Raw genomic sequence first — 23603 nt, forward strand, 5'->3', positions numbered from 1 at the left:
GAATGTTCTTAATTATGTAAAAGAAATAACTCACGGCTATGGAACCTTTTACTAAATTGAAATAAATTGTAAAAACATCAAATTATTCAGTTTTCAGAAGTTCTGACAATTATTTCACATGTCCCTACTCCAATGGCTTTGCCCTTATTAGTTGTCATAGAAGAAGTAATGAATTCTTATATTATGACATCCAAAGCCCCAACTGAAATTAGTTTCATTGTGCTGGGGACAAAACAGAAAAGCGACACTCCCTTACCCAGAGGTTTCTTAGTCTAAAGCCAAAAGTAAGTGAAGGACTGGGAAAGTAGGTGCAGCATACAAGCAAAAGAAGGTCATAAAGAACTGGTACGACTCTGCAAGTTATCGGGAGTGTGGGATTCTTATCAAAGCTTTTCTTACTTTTTCCTTTCTCTCAAAAATAAAACAAGTCTTGCTGCTGAAGAGATTGTGTTCAATCCATCTTTTCATCAAGAGTTGGATGTCTGTAATAGTAAAAGTTTGAGAAAAGAATACTGTATGTGGCATGTGGATTCAGCAATGACCTTTGCCCTAAACCAGAAAATATAAGAAACTGGAATAGTAGACTGTTTTAGTTCAGCAGCTTTCATACTGGCATGTTCAGTGGTGTCCCTATTGTCACTGTTTTTTTTCTTTTTCTGCCCTCCTTTGGCTCCCTGTAAATCTTGAATTGATGGCAGCTGTTTGAGCCAAACTCAAGACACGCTGCATCACATCAGGGTTTAAAAGCTCAAAGGCAAGGGAGGATTGCTACTATTCTGTAGTATTCCTCCAGCAGCTCCATCTGTTCAGCTGAGGTCAATCACTAGCATCATGCGGCACTTCAGAGAAAGAGGAAGATGTTCTTTAATGATGGCTAGGAAACTGAATTTCCATTGCACAATAATTTATTAGTTATTTGGGGCAATAATTCCAGCCCCAGTCAGTACAAAAAGCCAAAAATTTGACCCTTGAAGGCAGTATGGTGGACTTCCTCAGAGCTGGAGCCCCCAGAAGCCTGTTCCAGGGCTTCCAGGCCCTCTGTTTGACAGCAGGGATCTTGGGACACCTTAAAAGCAGGTGGAGCAGGCACTACACATATCTGCCCTGGGGCCTGCAGGAGTCGGATGCTGGGCTGCAAAGGTGGCAGGAGATGGCGGGAGCATGACAAGAAAGAGTTGACTTCTACACTACTGCTGAAAACAGCTAAGGCAGTCCTGCAGGGTCCCCCAGCTGTGCTGAAGACCCACAGCTTCTCTGAGAGGTTTGTTAGGACTAGGACATTTCTGTACCACCCTTTTTTTTTGGTTTCACCAGGTTTGCATTTTCTGGCAGGCAAAAACTCTGTTATGAAATCAGACCAGCTCAAATGGTCTTATTACAATAAGGAAAGATCACAGTCTACCTATAAAAAGGCCTCCTTTTAGGGGAAGTTGCTTTGTTTCATACCAGGTTCCTTTTATATGACATACTTTTACTTTTTCTCTACAGTATTTCCCACACTGGAAACAAAAGATAGAGTTCTTGAAACAGCTGTTCACTTTACAGGATGGACTCCCACCAGATTTTAATTTTCCAAATGAGGATATTCTGGAGCATCCCATTTCTTCACCTGGGATTGTATGGATATGCAGAGCATTTTTAAATGTTCTTTTGGGGGCAACGGGGAAAATCAATAGATGTCTGTCTCCCAGAGGGAGAAGACTTGTCTTTCTCCTGTCAAAGCCTCAAATTTCTCTTCACGCTCAGTGGCAACAGTTTTCATTCTTGTATAGATCCTGGGGACTCCCTGCTACACTGGGAATGCAACTTTTTATATCTCATTTTTATGACTAATTTTATTTTATAGCTCGTTTGAAAGAGAGACTTGTCTTGCCAGTTGTCTTCTCATTCACTACAGTATTACACACTCACTGTCGTTAGGCAATATCTTAATTTGAGACTCATAAAAATGTAGATAATTATGGGCTCTCCTACATCTGAAAATGAAAGCTTTATAAATGTATTTATTCCATAAAGAAAATTTAAAAACTAGGAAATCTCCAGCTCCAGAACATCATTGGTAGCTTTGGCTTTCATGTCATTAATTTCTCAGGTAAATATCCATCCCAGCTGGAATGACAAATGCCTTTTTTTTTAGCATATTTGTTTTTTCCTTCCCTGTTTCTCCTCCTCTCCTTCTTGTGATCAGAAGTAGCAATATAAACTAGAAGCTGGTCTTAAAAAGGTTTTGAACCGAGTGCGCCCTACAGATGAATAAACACATTACCTTCCGAACCCTGGGATCTCTCTTCCAAAGGAAACAGGAAAAGGGGGAGCTTAGAGTCCCTAGCAAAATACCAGCCTGCAGAAAAAAGGCCTGTTTAAAATTTTTCAACTTTCCCATCAGAAGACTCTTTTGCGGGGGGAGAAGGAGGAGAGGGGAAGGGTGTGAGGAGAGGGGGAAGGTGGGTGCTGGGAGAGGGGAGGGAAAATACAGTGAATGCTCCTGTAACCTTTGCTCTGTTGATACTAGACAAGACTGCACTGTTAATGAGTGATTGTTAACAGATGGCTGTTGAGCAACTTAGTCAGAAGCAGAAGATGTTATTTGGTTGTAGTGCTGGGAGGGTTAGGGTGCAGGGGTGAGGTAAGGGGATATTTAGTCTTTTCATGAAGACTGAACTGTCAGAGATTTATGATTTTCAGTTAGGCTTTTGGAAGTGAAGGCTGGGGGAAGGCTTGTTTTCTATGTGCTGATAGTAGAAAGGCCATTTGGTGCTGAAGGCTCTGATGATTATTTTTTCAGTCGAGAGGTCTAGCTGCAGCCCTTCACCATTAAGACCTGAAAGAAGGAAATGTATGTCTTTAACTCATCAAACCTCATGTCTCAAGCTCATAAAGGAGTGGGCTCTTCCTACTGCTCAGAACTGTCTGAAGACCCGATTGAGAGAGCTTTAGGTGTGGATCTGCACTTTATGGGAGAAATCACTACTATTTATTCTCTGTGGTGCACCAAATCGTTATTAAATGTGTGTGCAAGTGGGCAAGAATCACTTTTGAACATGTGTGTGTGTCCATGCATGTTTCTTGCACTTTCCTGGTCTGGTATATACTTTGCTGAGCAACGTACACCTTTTCCTTACCAGATTTTATTGGTTTTGAATTTGAAGGCAGCCTGAAGAGGACTGATCACATCCCATTCACTCTCTGTCAGATTTGGGTCCTTGATCCTACCAAGAGCATTCCAGCTGCTCGGCATTTCTCATACTATGCAGTAGTTAGATGTCATACTTATTTCTCCTCTGGGCCTTATTAGATACAAGGTTCAGGGCCTTATTAGATACAAGGTTCAGGCATATGAAGTATAAGTGAGGTGAGAGAAATGGTCAGCAAGAATGCTTCTTGAAATTGTACTTATTTGAAACCAGTGATGTATGGCTCAAGTGAAAGTAAGAAGGAATGTGCAGTACAACTTCCTGCTGATAGGATTTTGCAAAAGGGTTTTGGTCCTTAGTCAGGGAAGGGGAATCCCATTCACACACATCACTGGCAGATCTTGACCTTTAATAGCAAGTCTTACCTCCTGCAATCGTGCACTAGATGATTTAATGTCTTTCTTGTACACCAGCTTTCTAACATATAGAGGCATACATATAAACATATATGTCTACACACACATATTATATATATGCATCTATATGTGTGAGTGTGTGTATATGAAGATATGTATTTATAAAATTTAAAGACTAATTACATTATTTGTTCTGTCACCCTTATTTATTCATATTTCTTTTTTGGGGGCACATAGGACTATATGACAAATGTTCTTACACCTCCCGTGACCGAGGATGGGTCCTGGGGATTAACACCGTCAGTGACCAGGGGAATAGAGACCCCCGCTATTTCTTCTCTCTGAAGACGGATCGTGCTCGCAAAGTTACCACCATTGCAGCACATCGCAGCTACCTCCCCAACCAGTGGGTGCATCTGGCTGCCACGTATGATGGGCACCTGATGAAACTCTATGTCAATGGTGCCCAGGTGGCCACCAGTGGAGAGCAGGTGGGCAGCATCTTCAGTCTTCTGACCTTGAAGTGCAAGGTGCTTATGGTTGGAGGAAATGCCCTGAACCAGAACTATCGGGGTTACATAGAGCACTTCAGCCTCTGGAGGACAGCCCGGTCTCAGAAGGAGATCTTGTTGGACATGGGCCAGGCAATTCACAGACAAGACATGCCTCTACCTCAGCTAGTTCTTCAAGACAGTTTACTGAATGTGAAAAACACCTGGTCTCCCATGAAGGATGGCAGCAGTCCTCAGAGCAAGTTCAGCTATCATCATGGCTATTTGCTGGATACCAGCTTAGACCCTCCTCTCTGTGGACAGACAGTCTGTGACAACACAGACGTAATTGCTAGCTACAACAAGCTCCCAAGCTTCCGCCGCAACAAGGTTGTTCGGTACCGTGTGGTAAATTTATACGATGACAAGCACCAGAACCCCACTGTCAGCCAGCAGCAGATTGAGTTCCAGCATCAGCACTTAAATGAAGCTTTCAGCCGCTACAACATCACCTGGGAGCTAGAGGTGCTGGAGGTGAAGAACTCCTCCCTTCGTCACCGGCTCATCCTGGCTAACTGCGACATCAGCAAGATTGGAGACGAGAACTGTGATCCTGAGTGCAACCACACCTTGACCGGGTACGATGGAGGGGACTGCCGACATGTACGCCACACACTCTTCAACAAGAAGAAGCAGAATGGTGTGTGTGACATGGATTGTAATTATGAGAAATACAACTTCGATGGTGGGGAATGCTGTAATCCGGAGATAACAGAAGTCACCAAGACATGCTTTGACCCATATTCTCCTTACAGGTAGGCAATTTTTTCAGCAAACAAGGTCTTTATGACCATATTAATGAATATCTGACTAGATACTGATCAGACTGTCCAACCCTTGTGTTAGTGGCATTATGGGCTTTGGAGTTTTTTGTTTTTTCTTAGTATTTGGCTCACATTGCAATTATTCAAATGCAGTCTCAGCAATGGTCTCAACAATGGCTTACTATTGAATCTATATTCCTCATCTAGGCTAAAGAAAGTCACTGTCAAAGAGTGAAATAGCCAACCTAGGAAGACCCATTAGTTGTATGTTGTAGCATTGCTCAAATTATTTTAACCACAGACTCTTAGGGGTGGAGATTGGATGTCATAGAAAGCTCATGTTTGGTGAAGAAAGAGCCCCTCAGGCATGGAACATAAATACTCTTAGGTAGACTAATTTGGTAGGGCTTTTTTGAAGGTAAATAGATTATTCCATATTCTTAATGCTATGTTAGTGTAGCTTCCTTTAAGTACTTCCGTGGAGGGGCTGTTGAGTCCGCTGATAACAAGGAGAGAGGTGAGTACCAGGGTTCTTTTGAGTGCTGTTGCAGACATCAGGTAACTGAACTCTTCTGTGTCCCTTTTTATACATACGAAAATGGGGGTAATGCCACTTCAGTCAAGGATGAGAGGGCAGCTTTCTGAGAGACTTCATGAGTTAGTAAAATGCTGCTGTTCTCGGCTAAAAGCTTCCTCACATTGTTGTAATTTGAAGAAGGACGTCCCTGAATAACTTAGTTCAGTACCACATAGCTACAATTACTCCAACTTGCTGTTGGTCATTTTCAGAGAATAGTTATTATGTTTAACCAAAAAATGTGTCCTGTGGATGAATTGGTGAACATAGGCTGATAAAAACACACACAACATACTAGTTAAAGTTGAAATTCTGTTGTCCTTACCTTGTGTTATAGTTTTGTGTGGCAGTTCATGGAGTCATTGGGGGAACCACAAGGTGGTCAGAGCACCCAGTATTGTCAACACAAAAGGTCAGTTTAGGAAGGAAAGTATGAGTGGTTGTGGAGTCCCTTTCATTATATCAGTTCAGGCTATATTTGTAACTTCCTTAGTAGAGAGAAGTTTTTAAACAACATTATCAGCTCAACGGTAACCTAAAATACACATAATTAACCTGCAAAGAAATTGTCTCCTTTTTTGGAAATTGGCTCCTTTTTTTTGTTCCCCCACTCTGGTGCATTTAAAAAATAGTAATAATAATTCCTTATAGCTCAGCTAGATTACAGTCAGTTACCAGTGAACAAGGCTCAAACGAAATAGTTCAAACACCGATTATTGAAAATATAGACGGGAAAAATACCAACCTTTTAATACTGTTCAACTGGAGAGAAACACAACTAATCAAATATCATCAAAGGCATAATGCAAATCGGATTGTTTTAACACTGTAGTTCTGAGAACTTGAGGTGTTAGTTATAACACAGCTACAAAATTTTCAGAAAAATACATTATTTTTAATCTGATAGTAGCCTTTTATCACTTATGCTGTGACCAGCATAATACCCATACAAAATGAAACAAGAAAAGCCTTTTAAATTTGGTTGACAGATTTAAGACAGTGCCTTAATGTTATTCTGACATAGAGATGTTTGTATTCCAAATGAAGTGTCTTTGTTGCAAGTACATTCTGTACTTGCACAAGTCCAGGCATGGGACTTGATTTCCAAAATGTGAAGTTACCTTAACACAACACACTTACTTTTCAGATGCAGGTGTATGCTCTTTTTGGGTTCAGCCTCCTTGCTGAACTTGTCTGAAGGATTTGCATCTCATGGCAGTGAGCTCACAAATTCTCTACGTGCTCATTTTGGCTTGAGAAGCACCTCCTCCTGATTGATATTCAAGTCAAGGATGGAGGCCTGAAGTCCTCTTCACAGTGCCGAGCCTGAGATAGCTCACAGATCCTCCAAAGATCTTTTGCAACTTTAAAATTTGCTTTATATGTTTTTGCACAGAGATTGTAATGCAGCATTGATGATTGGCAATGAAACCGAAACCAAGAAGGGCAGTAGAAGATACTCCATCTCCCTGCAGCCTGTATTTGCTGGTTGATGCACTTAGGCTGAGCTCGTGCCCACCACTGTGAGAGACGTTCACACTCAGTATGGCAAAGTGTAGCAGTTAGGCCTGTAGACTTCCTTGATCAATAAGCTTGTAAGGCTGACCTCTGCTTTGACTATTTAGGCTAACAGTACAGGTTTAGGCCAGTGGTTTTGGCAGCAAAGCCTTCATTGACTAAAAGGGTGAAGATTCAAGTCCTGTGTTTGGGTTTGGCATTGCCCTCAACACTATCCCCAAGAGAGATTCTTGTGCCAATTAGTGGCTCAGTCAAAATCTGTGGCTCAGTTGGCACCATCTGCACCCATTTTGCATCACCAGCCCCTCTTGTCATCACTTTCATTGGCAGAGTCCTCAGTCCCCTCTAGTGCAGGCCTTGTACCACATCAATGAAGGCATCTCTTCAGCCACTGAGAGCTCACATCTAATTCCAGGTATTTCCTCCACCAAAGTTCAGTCTAACAATAGCAGAAGAAAGGGAAAAGAGCCCTCAGTCTTTATTAAGTTCAACCACAGATGTGGTGGCAGTGCAACAACATCATGACACCTTCAGTCTGCATTATAACCTTCTTGTGATCCCTTTGGCATCTTGGACAAAGTGCTCAGGTACTTTGGTGGTGTGCTTCAGTTACCATCCTGGTGCATCAGAGCTGATTCCCAGCAGCAGAGCTGTTTTTTTGTTTTCTGTTTTTTTTTTTTTTTTTCTCCCCTGCCTTTCCTTCTGGCACCTCTACAAAAATATTTTGCTCCAAAGAGCTGAGATTCTATTCTGTAGTCAGGTAGCAAGGATGTTAGCGATGCACAGAGATATGAGTACAGTGGGAGCTTCTGAGCAGAAGAGCTGTAAATATTGTGGTGCCAACCAGATCATCTCTCCTCTTTTTTAATAGCCTACAGGAAAAAACAAAAGCCTGGTTATGATTATCCACACAGCAGGCTTTATCCAAGAACATCTGTCTAACTTCTTTATATTAATTTCATGAGAATGGGGCAGAAAGTATGTAGTTCCAGAATAAGATTTGCAAATATTGTTCAGCTTTTCTTTATTTCTGCAGTTCTGGGAAAATAAGAACATGTTAAGATCATGCAGTCTGCCCCTATACAAAAAGAAGGAGCAAAGAGGGACACACTCGCCAGAAAGACATGTTCCTTGTGTTTGGGATATTGCTGGTTACAAAATAAGGAAGGCTTTGGACTCATGACACCTACCTTGGCTCCCTTTCAGAAAGCTTGAAACAAACATCAAGGAACCATAGGAAATTATGCTCTGCATGTGCCATTTGATGTGGCAAACTGTTGCACCATACTATGGTTAGCAAAGCCATTCTTGTCATGTAATATTGAGTTTGCACATCAGGCTTCACCACAGGATTGCATGGACAGATAAGAAAACCTTCCCCTTGATGCTTTCTTAGGAAAATACTGATGAAATTCCTGAAAGATTAGAAGTTACTGGAGTGTCTTCAAACAACCTCAATTCACACAGTCTACTGAATACTAGCTGGAAATCCCCCCAGAATAACTGACCCTGGGGACAAGCTTTTTCAACATCCGTGTGTACCCTGTAGGCTCCAGCAGACCTTTCGTTCTGCGTAAGCAAGGGACAGGGATGGGATGTGCAAGCTCCAGAGTCTGTTTACAGTACCTGCCTGCACACCCAGGTGACACTGACACAAAGAATTGAAGTCCAGTGCCCTGCTGATCTCACTCTTTTCTGTGGCTCCTTCCACCACTTGTATTGTGCAGTTCCGTAAAGCATGGCGTTACATCCCATCGGCTCACTAAAGATTAAGGGTATTGGCATGTTCAAATCGTACATAAAATAGACTCTAAATACATGTTTGAGAAATCTGTGGAGACTGCTATAGTAGTTTTCAACAGTGATGCTTATGGCAGAGCCTTATTTGAAGAGCAGACCATGCTGTACCATATAGGCCACACCAGTAGCACTGAAAGCAAGAGGGCTCTGGTTAATCTACAGCCTCCGTTGTCTACATACAGACAATTGAACAGTGGCTACTTCAGGGCTCCTTCACAGAGTTTCTGATCAAACCAAATTCTTAACTCTCTTTCCTTCTCTCTCTCTCAATGGAAACCTTTTCACAAGGTTTCCTTGCTAAGTAGGGTCAACTTATTCCAGTGGTGGGAGGCATAAATGATGTCCTTATCTAACCTTTTCTAGAGGTTAGAAGAGTTAAAAGAAACACTACTTGATTCCCAACAAAGGAGTTAGTTTCCACCTAATCCTAAACACTGAAAGGAACAGGAGAAAATCGTCAATGATCTTCAATTCAGGAAGCTTGAGGACTTAATCCCCTGACTTGAAGAGGCTATTGTGCAGCTCTTGACATCAAGGACTCATTCACACAGGTATCAAGCAGGCATACAGCAAATATCTGAGGTTTTGTCTAGGGATTCAGTGTTTAGTGTCCAATTCTTTGATTAGCAGCTTCCCTAAGGCTGTTTATAAGGTGGAATGGTGGCACTCTCAAGGCCAGAGTTGCTGTAGCTTGGTGGTTGGCACCCAAAAGCCAAGTCCCAACAGGAAATCCTCTCTTTGCTCTGTTTATTCTGTCCTCTGTTCCAGATGTCAGGGATGTTAATCAGCTAGGAGGAGTTACATCTGTTCCTGTGCTAACAACTGACATTTATAAGTCTAGTACTGAATTCTGATATAGGCTAAACTGAAGTGCTAAAGAAACTGTTCCTATGCATACGATTACACGCCCTAGAAACAGTAGGAGTTTGCTAGATTTAGCTTGACCCACAGTCATCTTTTCCAACAGTTTTTTTCAAGAAACATTTTTTCCCCGAGACTCATAGGACTCGTGTTTTTTTTTATGGACATTATCCGTCATGTAAAAAGATCACTGTCTGGTCAAACTGCAGGATGCTTGGAATGGAGACAGCCTGTAAAATCTTTGGAGTAAACTACCAGAGATCATTAAGAATCCTTGTGGGAGACGGTAGATTAAAGCTTTATTACACCCTCCAGTACTAATGCAGCCCCATTTGGCTCTAGCTGTGGAACCCCACATCGAAGCTTTGCAAGCTGAGAGGCTGCAGGCTCAGCGGGGACCAAGTTTGCTTCTTGCTGCTCTGGAACAACGAGCCGTCCGGGCCTAGCTGCCCTGCAGGCACGGAGGCTATCCAGCAACTCCATTACTAGCCTCTGTTTAAACAAACAAGGTGGAGTTCTTCCCCGCCATGTCCTGAAAAGTAGCAGCATATATTAGGCTGGTTTATTCTCTTTGCTGATCAACTCGCATTACACGGTCTCACGCACAGACCCACAGTTTGATCATATCTAAAATATCTCACTACGGGGCTTCACATTAATCAGGCTGTTTTTCTCCCAGATACATTGGGGTACAACCTCTCTTCAACAGTGAGTGTGAGGTGCCTCTTATGTTTCTAATTAGCGGCAACTGGAGCATTCTGCAAATTCAGGAGGTTGGACCTTTCACATAAGAGAGAGATGCAAAGCACTGGCTATTTCTGTGCCAAGCTTAACCAGCTGCATTACTTCATACATTTGCATTTCTCATCCTATCTTTCAGAGTCCTTTTCTGATAGGAATTTAAGTCCATTTCTTGTAAGCAATACCTGCCCCTTGAGGAAATATGGAGCAGCCACCTTCACCACACTTCCTTTATGCCATCCACAAGCATGATGCATTTGACTTTGCTCCTCACTGGGATAGCTGGATTTGGGCAAACACTATTATAGTTGTTTTTTCCTAAAGATCTCTTCACTGTTTGCTGCCAGTGGAAATGTACAGAAATCTTTCAGGAAGAAAGGCTGCTGACTTGTGCTATGTCCTGGGGGACTTTACTCTGTGCAGTCACACTTCAAACCCTCGGCATTTTTGATGCCTTCACATAGTGGGTTCGCAGGGCTCAGGAGAGGGGGTGAGAAGGATGAGGTGAATTTTCTTTATATAGTCTCAGCTGTAAATGTTGATGTGAGCAGAGGCATGAATACTGGCCCAGCAGATGTGGCTCTGCCCGGTATCTGTGAACTTTATGCCGGGGGGAGAAACTCAACACAGAAGTGTGATTACTCAGAGGGAAAAAAAAAAAAAAGCGGTTTCTAGAAGTAATTCATCTTTCTTGAATAGCTTGAATAGTAAAATACTTTTTTATGTTGCAGAGGGCTTGCTTACAGCTGCAGTAGATAGAGAGACTGGGAAAAGAGATGCATGTTCTGAGCAGAGTTAACAGATAATACTGTGTCAGTGCTATGATTTCTGGAGCAGCAATGTTTTTAATGTAGCTGTGACAGCTGAAACTCAGATCTTCTGCAGGTTTCTGGAGAGGGGTGGTGTCTTTTCTCAAGTCAACTAATAATATTAGGAAAAAAAGATGAGTTAGGCAAAGAAGCACTTATGTGCCTGGAATCTTGTCCTTTTTTTCCCAAATTTATCAGTTGATCCAAAAAAAAGGTATGATTTCTTCCAGTGAGTCATTGCTTGTGATTTTTTGTGGACTTTGGTTTTTTTTAGTTTGCTAGCCTGGTTTCAGAGGTATGAGAAGGAGTGTGTGTGGCAGGGGATTTGTGTGTATGTATAAATTTGATAGCTGGAACTTAGTGAGGAGGGGATTAATTAAATGGAAAAGTGAGGGAAAATAGGAAAGTCTTGGAAAAGAATGAAGGAGAATGCAGAGGCAGATCTGTAGGGAGCAGCATGAAGTACAGTTTGTGTTATCTGCCCTTGTTTGGACTTCTTCAGCACCGTTTCCTGATGCTTTAAGTCTTTGGTTGCCTCTTCCCTGTGCGGTCTTCCTTCTTTCCCCAAGACATGTTGTCCCATGAGTATAGGCTCTCTGCTTTGCGCGGTTTGGGGCTGGGGGAAAACCAAGAAGCGAATGTCTCCTTTTATCTCTTATCAACTTCAGTGAGAGGAATGAACTATCCCTCAAACCCAGCATCAGGACACTGTGGAGCTGTCCTGTCACTTTTGTGCCTATCCTCTGCTAAGATATGTTTGTGCACACTGATTGCAGAGGCCAGTTTCAAAATACATGTAATGTATTCCACTCCACTGGCTATATGTCAAGAATATCCATTGAATTCATCCTATACAGTCTTGAAAGTTTCTCTGTGTGTCTATCTGGGAGGGATGAAGAGTGTGGGTGAACAGAGGGGTTGCAGACAGTTGCTGGTAATAATTTCTTTAGAGCTATCACAAAAGGCAGTGATGCATAGCCTCATGACAGATCCTTTAGGATTATTATGAGATACTGTGGAACCACTTCAATATTTACTGAATGTTATGAGTGTTCATAAAAGCTGTGTTGTAAAAAAGCGTGATATTGATAGCAGCAGTCATTTTTCATCCAATAGGACCAGATTCACTGGGAAGTAGGATGGATATATCCTCATCCCACAATCTTGTGGGATGTTTAGACTAGGAATACAGATGGCTACTGTCGATAACAATTCCTTGTTTGCTCAATTATAGCATTGGCTGAAGCAGAGTTAAAGGACCAACATACAGTGGAGGAAGATTAGGAGTACTTGAAATCCTGTCCTTCAGTTTTGTTCTGAGCAGATTTGCAGCTTTGGAGTTTCTCAGGTAAACTCAGCTGAAGCTTCCAATTTCAGCATCCCAAATTAAAATAAATTTGCAAGTGTTTCCAGGTTCATTAATAATGGGTGGGTGGCTCCACCATCAGAGTCGTTGCTCTCAGCTTCCAAAAGGCTCCAGGGAGAGCTGCACTGAGGAAACTTCTTGGAGTACTTAAATGTTTGGGGTATGAAAATCTAATAAACCTGCAAAAAGCCAGGAAATTTGGAGGGAAGGCTGAAACGCCATACCTAGTGCACCCTACTGGGTCTTCGTATTTCAGAACACGTTATGTCTGTTCGTTGAAATATCTCCAGTACGGGGTTCTTTAGGGTGGAGTTTCACCTTTAACTCTAAATTTCCTGGCATATGTGGGTTTGAAGTACACACTTAACTTTTCCCCTGTGCTGTTTTTCATTTTTAATTTCCTTTTTCTTTTAAAGGAGGGACCCTGCTAGAGGGACCCCTGCTAGAAAGGGACCCCACTGAATTCAAGATCAGAGTTTTTGGCCTAATTTGATCTTTCTGAAATTCTTCAGGAGAACTAGGTTCAACAAATTTTTTCTATTGTTGTTTTAAAGTCTCTTGTGGCTGATCCACCTTAGTGAAAAAGATGGATAGATTCTGTGCATTGCAGACCAGTCATTTTAGAAGGTACACAGATGCTTAAAAAAGTGTCTAACAAAACCTGGAAACATTGGACAACTCACATAAATTCTAGCTAAAGATCTGCTCATGGCCATTGGTATGTGTGAGCTGTTTGTTGTTAAATGTATTATTTCCTTCCATTCAGTACTCCCAGAAGAAATCCATGTTTGCTGTTGATGCTTGCGGGGTAACATCGGTGACAGCAGAATTGTGGAAACAACAGAGGTTTGGAATGAGCATACTGGCAATCACCTGCAATGATTTTTAAAATAATTTTTGCCCTAGGCATTGAAAAGATTTGCCATCATTAATTTATGTGAGGGCAACTTCAGCAGAGGGATCTTGAATTAAAAGGCTTTGGAGAATAAAATACTTTCTGCTGCCTCAAAATGCATCCTTTGAGTTATACTGACAGTATCATATGGAATAACTTTGCTTCTCATGCTATATCCTTGCAGTGCCAATTCATAGAGGACTTCAGTCAAAAGCTATGGCAGTTGATTTCTCCGGCACAGGACTCTGTTGGCTTTTCAAGTCATTCACCTCAGCCTTATAGAGAGAATTTACCTTAGTGAAACATCCCCAGGGAAATTTGAAAATTGGTGAAGTTATGTGGCTATTGGCTTTGTAACTGCCTGCAGTCTCAGACCAGGTGTGTTATAAGTGTCGAGAGCCTGGGCCTGGTTTCCAGAGGACTTGAGGCTCCTGTACCATTTCCCTTTAGACCCTCGCAAGGCTGCGGCATTGCTTGGACTTTGGGTGGAAGTTCCTGAAACTCAGCAATTCTTGAAGAGTTTCAAGAATTTTGGCTCATGCAAATGAAAATGCAAAGTGGGACTTTGGGAGAAAGGCCCTGAACTTTGCTGTTCAGATGTAGGTGTCAGGTGCTTCATCACCAACCGCTCTGTCTGCGACGGGGCAGGTACCCAGAGATGATGGGAAATTCCCTGCATCCTCTGCTGAGCTGAATACTTTTCATTCAGACAAATAAAAACACTCTGCTGCTTTACTGGGAGACAATATGCCTCTCCCTTCATCCTTTTCAGTATGCTCCACTCAACATCCTTGTGTGTATTTCCAGCCTTGACTTGTAAGAGGAACTGCAGCTGGTTGGTTTGAATTTCCCCAGAGTTACCCGGAGTGCTGGTGAAAGCACAGGAAGGGCAGAAATGCTTTAATCAGTTAAATCAGTCAGACAGAAAAGTAGCATAGACCTTAAAATTTACCCCTGCGACTCTTAATAATAGCAGTGATGAAGTCTTTGTTCTATTTTTTTAAGTACTAGAGTTTATTGGGATTTGGCTGAAGGGTGGAGGGAGGAAGACGGGGCAGAGGGGGTTGCTAGGTTTAAAAAAAGAAAATGTCAGTGAGAAAATGGAAATACCCTGATGTTTCTTCAGCCCGTGCTGGAGTCAGTCTCTCTCTCCCTCTCTTGCAGGCAAGGGGCTCCTTTTCCGTTAACTTGACTATGGCCTTATTTAATCAGTTTGCTCTGACATGGAGCCAAGAAAGGGCTTTGCTGTGTGATGCTGGGTCCTGTGTGCGTTCAGGCATCCACAGCTGTTCCCTAGCAAGGGTTGGCTTTTGACTACTGAGGTATTTTTTTATAGCCACAGAGGGCAACTATTAATAGATGAGTTTTACCGAAACACAGAACTACGCAGCGTGGTGTGGAGGGGAAGAGGGAAACCTGTGTGATTTATGCCAGGAAAATTCCATGTTGAAATTATACTGAAAGACACAATAAAATGAATACGCCAAGAAGGGGATTTAATCTGTTTCTTGGGCCTTGCCAACATATCTTCTCCATTAATGATTTGCCCCATCACATGAAGGATGTTGCTGAATTATTTCTTCAGCCTTAAACAGCAGAAGTTATACTAAGGATAAAGATAAGAAACATAGACAGAAAATATCAGCATTTCTGAAATTTGATTAGACTGTGAAAGAAATACCAAAAGGAAGCACGGGCATTCCTGACCCTTAAGACATTTCAGTTTGATCAGACCCAGGATTAGGGGTAAGTTGTGAAGAATTCCACACTGTGTGGTAGGAACTAGCTGATCAGGAGTTTGCGTCTTTGCTTATTGATTCATTTCTAATTTCCATGATCCAATATAATGAGGCTTGTGCCCTTGTCAGACTTGCAAATTATGTTTGTATCCAAGAAGACAAGTGAGGGAGCATTGAGCAGAAAGGAAAGAGGTTGTTGATTTAAGCTTCTTTTGCAGTCAGAGCTCAGCCATTGATTTAAAAAGCAAAATAATATCCAGAGGATATCAATTAATAGACCTATCACTGTAATCATCTACATAATTTTTGTGCACTTTCCAAAGGCACAAAAGGGAATTATATGCTCAAGGCAATACCCACTGGCTTTCCATGAGAGGTTGCATCTAAATCCCCTTTACCCTTTTAAAAGCTTTTTCTTAACTTATTTTGTGTTTGGCTGATTTATATATTTGCTTTGTTTAATTAAAAATGAGACAGGGAGAGATTAACTGGTGAAAAAAATTAAGTAAATAAAGAAATATGATACACTCGTTCAGAGAGTGTGGGTAGACCTCAGAAAGGCCAAAGCTTGGTTTGTTTCAAGTGAGCATCACAAAGTTTGGAAACATTTCCAAACTGTCTGAACTGCTTAGACTTGCAAAACTGGTAGGGAACAATTACAAAATGGTGTTTTTCTGTCATCTCCTGATTTCCATGAGTCTTGAAGATGCTCTATTCCTGCTTTCAGGACTCTCAGCAGGTGTAGACCCCCAGTACAAGTATGAATCAAGAATTAAATCTGAAAGTCCTTATAGCTGATGTGGAGAGGTAGGAACTTCCACTAGCATGCAGAGCACCTAGGTTTGAGGCTGAAAATAGGTGCGTATGTAAATGCTATGCACAGTTTATATCAGGCTTCCCCATCAGACTGCATTCCTTAACAGTCATTCAATCATTTCTATTTTTATGGATATAATATTGTTCCAAATGTATGTTATGGCTTCTGTCTGGACACCTCTAAGAAAAAGGATGTCGTAAATTACTCATCCTAATCTCTTTGAAGTCCATAGAAAGATTGAACTCCCAAAGACATTGGTCTTTGGCTTGGATCTCCACATCCAGAGCAAGAGTGAAGTAGAGAGCCTTCCTGAGACAGAAGTGCAATAGCTAAGAGGGAAGCTCCTACAGAACAGCATTGCACTAGAGTAGGTAGAAGAAATGTTTTGGGTAAGGATTGATGGCAACAGTTCACAGCATTATGAAAATTACTTCCCTTTTGCCGCCAGCCTTTTTACCACTGTTGCATCAGCGCCAAACACCAGAATTCACTCACGAATTCTTCCAGAATTGATCAGTCGTGATAAACTTCCAAACACAAAGCAAAATGCTTCCGTCAGACACATCAGGGTGTTTCTCCCACTTTGCCTCAAGATGCCTGTGCCATTTTATTCTGTCCTTGCATTGGGTTGGATTCAAATAAGGGCTAAGAGTTCCTGGCTTCCTCCTCCTATACTCAGAAATCCTCTAATAGTTTTACTTTGGGGCATAGATTTATTCATGTGTTTTTGCTTTAAAATGGCTTGTTTTGTTTTAGAAAAGCAGCCTCAACCCTTTCGCTATTCTTGACTTAATCAGACACAAAGTTCTCTTTGATCTATCTGGGAATGATAGATGAAGCACTTCCAGTTTTTGATCTAGAAAACTGTCAGAGAGAGAGAATCTAAAAGGTGGTTCCAGGATGTCTTCTCCTGCACCTCCTCCCCCCCCCCCCCCCCCCCGCCCAGTATAACAATGCAGGATCTCAGGTTTTACAAGGTTCTTGAGATATATGCGAGCTGGCAGCAGTGGAGGTGTAAAGGTGGGGAAATTCATAATGGGCCCTCTCTGTCTTTGTTGGGGAGATGCAAGACATTTCGTGTCAACGTAAGTTTTAGAAATTCAGGTTTGTATAATTAGGGGTCTCTGTGTGGGAATCAATAGACAAAAATGGCAGCTTGCAGTTTTGGCTGGATCTTTTCTGAAGCTAGGTTTGTACTCATCAAGAGGTTAAGTCCTGTAGAAAAGTAAGAGTGGCAGTTTTTAGTGACATGTTGCCTAAACATTACTGCAGTAAACCAGAGTGAAAGTTGATGCATGGTTGAGATATGAAAGTCAAGTGACAGAGGGAGCAAGTGTCACAGGGAAGGCAAAAGTTAGACTGCATGGACTGCCTACCGTGATTACACTTATGGCAAAAGCAGGTCAAGATATCTGCCATGGAGGAAAATTAGTTTTCCCCTTCTTATGTTAGCATTCAACAAAAGAGAACAGACCATTGTATAGCACTTTGCTAGAGGTCTGTGTTTGATTCAAGTAGATCCACAGGTGCCAAAACAGGCAATTTCTACAGTCATGTCTGAAGGCCAAATATATGGGTATGATTTCCTATAGTTTACTGTTACATGCTGGATCAGTATTGCAGCTTTTATAAGCTGCCAGTCCAATTTTGTAGGGTTTTGGGAAATGTGTCCTCCAGGGAATGTTTACAATCAGTCTTATGTTTTGGATTGATAACGCCTGCTCTCTGATATGTGTGTTAGCAGATCCATATGTGAAGCAACACAAATGTCCTTCCATCTGCCTAGTACCTCAGCATCTGAGTTGTCTGCTGCCCACTGTTTATTTAAGGGATCTTTTCTGCTTGACATACTCTTCGGTTCAAGAAACTTCAGCTCTCCAAAGCACATGGGTGGAATGCTATTTGCTTTACCTTGTATCTATGCAGAAGATCTAGGTCCTGCGTGGGTGGGGAGGAAGCCCAAAAGAGTGGTAGTTCTTGAGTGCTTGAAAAGGCACATTTACATCTTTCCTCCTGTGCTTGTCTTGAGCTTGAGGGATAGAAATGAGGGATGGGATTTTCATGTTAGGGAGTTGCGTATGTTAGCAATGCCTGTTACTAGTCAGTGCTGCCACATGTTTCCTCTCTCAACACTAGTCACTTGACAAAGTCCTAAGTCTTCTCTCCCACTCCTTCTTTTACTTTCTTTCTGTCTTCCTACTGGACAAAAATAAGAATTCAAAAAAATTTCTTGGATTTAGAAAAGACACCATCCACAGTATTTTCTTTCAGCAGCTCTGAGCTATTTCCATTGCAGGTGTGTTGGTGTTTCTGTCAGATCACCTGGCGATCTACTATGGATTCTGGGTACTTCAAAGCTGAAATGTTCTCATGTAAAATTTCTGTTTCAGCAACTGCCAATTTCTGTTTCAGCAACTGCCATTTTCTGTTTCCTTGTAATCTCTTCACTACTGGGAGAGAACCAGAGTAACCAGCCTTCATAGGTCTCAGAGTATTTAGTGGTTCTTTGAATCTGACTGTTCAACTTTCTTTTTTTCTTAAAAGCTATGTTCAGGACTTCATTGTTGAAGATAAAGACCTAGCAACATGACCCATCTATACTCCAAACCCCCAGGCAATTAAAAGATGTAAATATTGGTTCTTTGTTGAAAAGGGGAAAAGAACCTCATGAACTTTGAAAACTTGAGGCTTTTAGTGCTAGGACATAAGCTTTTCTTAGTTTCCCTTAACTGAGGTCTCCATCAGCAGGCTATGTTTTTTGCAGTCTCACTTAGGTGCCTCCTAACCTTCCGTGCATATGATGAAAGAAGAAGAAATTTCAACCCATCTCATTTGAATTAGGTTTTCATTCCTTTCTCAGAAAGGAGGAAAACTGGGATTATCCTAACTGTAAGCCACTGATGATCTGCCCATTGCAGGAAGACCGACATTAAGCACAATGCTGCCAGGAGGTTAAGAAATGAGATTTGGAAGTTCATGAGTTGTAAAAACAAAAACAGAAGAGAAGCGGCATCTCCAAAGCAATAGTGGTGTTTTGCAAGATGCATATTTGAGCTGGTTATTTTGGCCCATCAACTACAGAAGTATCTGTAATAAACATGCTAGGTCCTTTGTGGTTATATATGATTTTATTTTATTTTTTTTGCTGCTGTGGGCCTGATTCCAAGTCACTCTTTGTTCCAATAGCAATGTATATTTCACTCTGTGGCATGGGGTTTATGTGCAGGGAGGATTAGTGTCAAAAAATGAGATGAAAGGAGCAAAGAATTTGATCTTGTTCTTTTTTCATCCTGCATTTTTTACTGTGGGTTAATTAGGGGAGATGCTAAAGGGGATAGCTAAATGTCCAGAACCCTTAAAATCCCAGCTGCAAGCCCTAGCAGGGGCAATGCAACAAGTCACCCTTTTGAAGGAGCAGAAACCGTTTGCAATCCTACTGCCGGATGCTGTGAGCACCTCAAGACCGCAACACTCCCTAGCCAGACCTGCATCCTCAAAATCCCAGATCTTCTTGTGGCAGGTGACACACCAGAGTGCCAGGCAGAGCCCTGGCCTACCTTACCTGCCCACAGTTGCCTACTGGAAGGGCACACAGCATAGGCAGACACTGCTCAGCCAGGCACAGAGCAGTATCCATGCAGTAGGGTAACCCCATGCTTAGGTGTGCTGTAGAGCAGAGGGGACATGAGGAATTTCCCGGGGCTCTGGAAGTACCAAGCCTGGGTGACTCCAGACCTGGCACCCAAGGGTCATGGCAGCAAGAGACCTGGTTGGAAGGGCAATAAATATGACCTGAAACTTGACCACAGAACCACTAGGATGGGGAAGAGATAGAAATGGCTGGAGTTTAATATTAATAGTAGGAATTGTTAGACAGCTTTAATACAGAGAGTTGCAGCAAGACACTCCTATATTTGAAGGAAATTATATGTCAAAGCCCCAAGTTTCCTCTTGATTTCTAACATCCAGTCTGATTAACAGAGCCTCTACCTAACTCTTGACTTAGATCATGGGAGTGATGACAGACTGCATTCCTGGTCTCTGGTGCTTTTCATAAAAAATCAGGTTTGTTCTGGTGACTGAAACCAAAATGTCCTTTGCTTGAACTATTGTGCAGTGTGCTATGCACGTATCTGTTGGTTGTTCTTGGAAGCTCTTTGGGATGAGAGGTGGTATGTAAATGCCAAATATTAGTAGAACGGTGGCTGCTCTCTCATTGAAAGCAGAGCCCTGGTTCCACAAGAAAATTTGTTTATGAACTAAATGTGCTTGCCTCTTCTTCAGAAATAGTGAAGCTGAGGGATTCAGGGAGGATCAGCCTATTGTAGGGAGCTCTTGCTTTTCATCTCCTGACCTTAGACCCTTAGGACTTCCTGGAGATTGTAAAATACAGCTAAAAGATTGTGAAGTAAGAATAGGGCTGCAGAAAACCTGAAGGATCAGTAACACAAGCTACCACTTATTTAAAAGAAAGATGATCCATATTATCACAGAACATAGACTCAGGAGATGTAGTTTCTAATCCTAGCTGTCACACTGAATGATTACATTACTTTGAACAGATTATTGCACTTCTGTACCTCCGTTTTCCCATTTGTATGACAAGGAAAATGATTCCATTTGCCTATTTCATGGCTTCTTCAGTCGTGGTAAGATTTCTTGAGGGGAGGCCCAGCGCAAGGTCTCTTGTCCTGCTACAGTATCACTTAAGCCTTTGGATGGGATTTTGAGCGGCGCAGAGGCCTTGTGTCAGGGCTTTGACCAGAGTGGAATTTCTCTCCTCATGTTTAGGAAGCATTTTGAGGCCCAGAGGGGAAGCACTGTGGAAGTGCCAAGCAGTATAACTGATGGCTAAAATAGCCTAAAATATATATACCTTTCTATACTGTTTTAAATTCTCGCGTATGTGAATGAGGTTTGCTGCAGCCAAAAGGGTTTCGGAAAAGCAGCAAAGGAAATCTGTTTTAACAGAACTGGTTCCTGAAAATACTCTTACGCCACTTCTTTCTTTATCGTTTGACTTTTCTCCTTGTTACAATGGTTCAGCCTGTAGAGTCTGGAAAAACATCAGGGTAACCAGGGCAGAGGGAATATCAGATGGAGATGAGGGATGGATAAGAGACAAATTACAGTACATTTCTCATGGGTCATTTGGCTTTAGTCTTGAAAAGGAGAGAGAAAAAATCCCCAAGTAGTAAAAGAAAGAAAAAGAGACACTCAAAACAAATAAACCTGCCAGTGTTGCTGATTTCGAAGGTCTGGGAAATATGCGTCTATACCTCATAATGCTTTGCTATTTTAAAGGTATGCTTCTTGAAATGTTCCGTGTTTTAATCCTACTCACTCTCTCAGAAGTTAATTGTATAGTAAGATCACAGTTCTCTTTGCTAAGGCTTTCCCTTCGTTTTCTTTTCCTTCCTGCAAGTTGGCCAGGCAGGGCTTCTTTTCCTAGTGCCGTGCAGTTGGTTAGCTTAATTATTTTTTATCGTTCTGCAGAGAAACAGGGGCTTTCGATTCTCACCGCAAGAGTGAAGTCAAATGTTGCCCCACTTGTGGATGTAAGCCCTGTGAAGGAAGAAGACTCAGTGATCACATATTGATGATCTTTAGCACTGAACTCTCTGTAAACCTGCAGGTGTGGTCTCTGGTATAACCTGTGGACAGCAGAGCCACGGAGGAGAAAGGGAGAGAGGGTGTGAATTTTGTGTGCATTAACAACCACCCCAAATTTTTGCCCAGAGTTCAAACAGAACATGTTTGACATTTGAAATTTTTTGCATCACCTTTTTCCCCATTCTTTTTCCCTGAGCCTCTATACTTTCTTATCCTGGCCAGAACCAGCAGCAAAAGTGCCGGGAAAAAAAAATCTGTTTTCACTGTATTTCTGAATCTCAGCCCAGGTTTGTGAAGGATTTGGCAAGGATTTACAAACCTTTGAGAGAATCCGTGTGGAGATCTGAGGAAACCCGCCTCCCTCCTTAAAAAAGCAAGTTTTGTTGGCCAGAAATTGGGCAAAAATTGGTCGTTTCAACTGAGGTTTCCTTTGAGATTTTGGATTTGAACCTGAAGCTGCACTTTGAGAATCAAATTTTGCTCTGACTAACTCTAGATTTACACTGGAGCAAATACATCACAGTCAGTGCTGATACTTTGTGTGCAGCCCAATGAGAACAGAAGTTGGCTCGATGTGGAAGCTCAAATGAACCAAAACGAAAGAGGACCCAGACCTAGGTTTGGAAAAATCCTAAGATCAGGTTTATTCAAGACATGTTATTGTGGTTCAGCCCATTAAGTAGATACTGCATTTACAACATACAGAAATTGTCTATAGGCAACTATATGAAATATAGTTGTATCTTTTATTAGAGGGCTTTTATGAGAAAGTCTGATAGAGCTGAGTAGGGGTGCACCATTAGGGTTCTATAAAATATAATACTGATTTTCAGAATTTAGTAGTGAGTGATTTTCTGTAAGTATTTTTTTTCTTGCAGCTGTATAGAGTAATAGTGCACCATGTTATAGTGGAAATGTGCATATTTCTAGGATTTTTTTAGAAGTGCTGTTGGAAAGCCAGCATTTCATGGCACATACTTTCCTGAAACTGATGACTTGACACTAAATCCACCCAAAGTTTGTAAAAATTCCCTACTTTAGACCAAGGAACTGCTCACAGTCTTTGTAGCAGGATAAAGAATACCCAGACCCAAATGAGTCCCATATTTTACAGAGTAAAAATTCTTTCCATTTTTCCATTTTTCTTTCTTTATTTTTATATTTTTTTTTACAAGGTGAGTAAAGCCTGAGTCACCAACATAAAGGTAGAATTAATTCAGTTTGGAAGAGGGTACTTTGGAGGGCACCTTAAGATCAGCAGAACACCCAGAGCTTTGTAGCCATGTGGGCTTTTATTTCATAAGCCATGTTGTTTCGGATAATTCTCAGCTGTAGGACCTGCCATTGATGTAAAAATGCCTGGGCCAGCTTTTAACTTGCTAACCTGAGTGCATTAGCAGTGTCACCACAATGATACAGAGTTCAGCACAGGTTAGCAGACCTACCCAGGAAGCTGGGTATATATCTGAGCAATTATCCTAAGCGTCTTTTGTTGGATCCTTATCATTATTTTTTCTTTCTCAAATATTTCTCTTCTTTCTTGTAATGGGAGATCAGATCTGGGGGCTCTGGAGGACATTTTGCTGCAGTGAATAGACCAAAATTTTGTAAAAGCTGCCAAGTCTATATGTGCTGACGATGCTTGCAATTTACTCTTGTGGACATGACGCCCTGCTTTGAATGCGGTCAGAGAATTGCAGTTACACATTTGGATTTCTCTGTGAACATAGGCAGAGATCTGAATCTAAATTGGGACCTAAAACCTTTCACTTGTAGCATTCTGGCTCCGCTCTATTTCAGGCTCTATCCCAATCACTGAAAGATTTATACCTTTATCAATAAATTAGCATGACTTTTATTACACTTACACCAGTGTCTTAAATTAACACTAAACTAAATGTAGATGTAGCACATTTCCTGCTTCAGATGATTTATTGCAATCTGTCTAAAATGAGTACAAAATTAAATTTGCCAGCAAAGTTGGATCTTTAACGTTAGGTCA

General features: G+C 41.7%; 1 protein-coding gene across 1 annotated transcript in view; it reads left to right on the forward strand.

The window, feature by feature from the left end:
- The window catches only part of PAPPA (pappalysin 1), a 188462-nt gene that overhangs the window by 23904 nt on the left and 140955 nt on the right, over positions 1-23603 (forward strand). The window contains exon 2 of the mRNA XM_026113872.2: positions 3788-4856. Within this exon, the coding sequence (XP_025969657.2) occupies positions 3788-4856 (1069 nt within the window). The remainder of the gene's footprint in view (positions 1-3787; positions 4857-23603) is intronic.

This window comes from Dromaius novaehollandiae, chromosome 20 (assembly GCF_036370855.1).
Source record: "Dromaius novaehollandiae isolate bDroNov1 chromosome 20, bDroNov1.hap1, whole genome shotgun sequence".
NCBI classification, from domain to species: Eukaryota; Metazoa; Chordata; class Aves; order Casuariiformes; family Dromaiidae; genus Dromaius; species Dromaius novaehollandiae.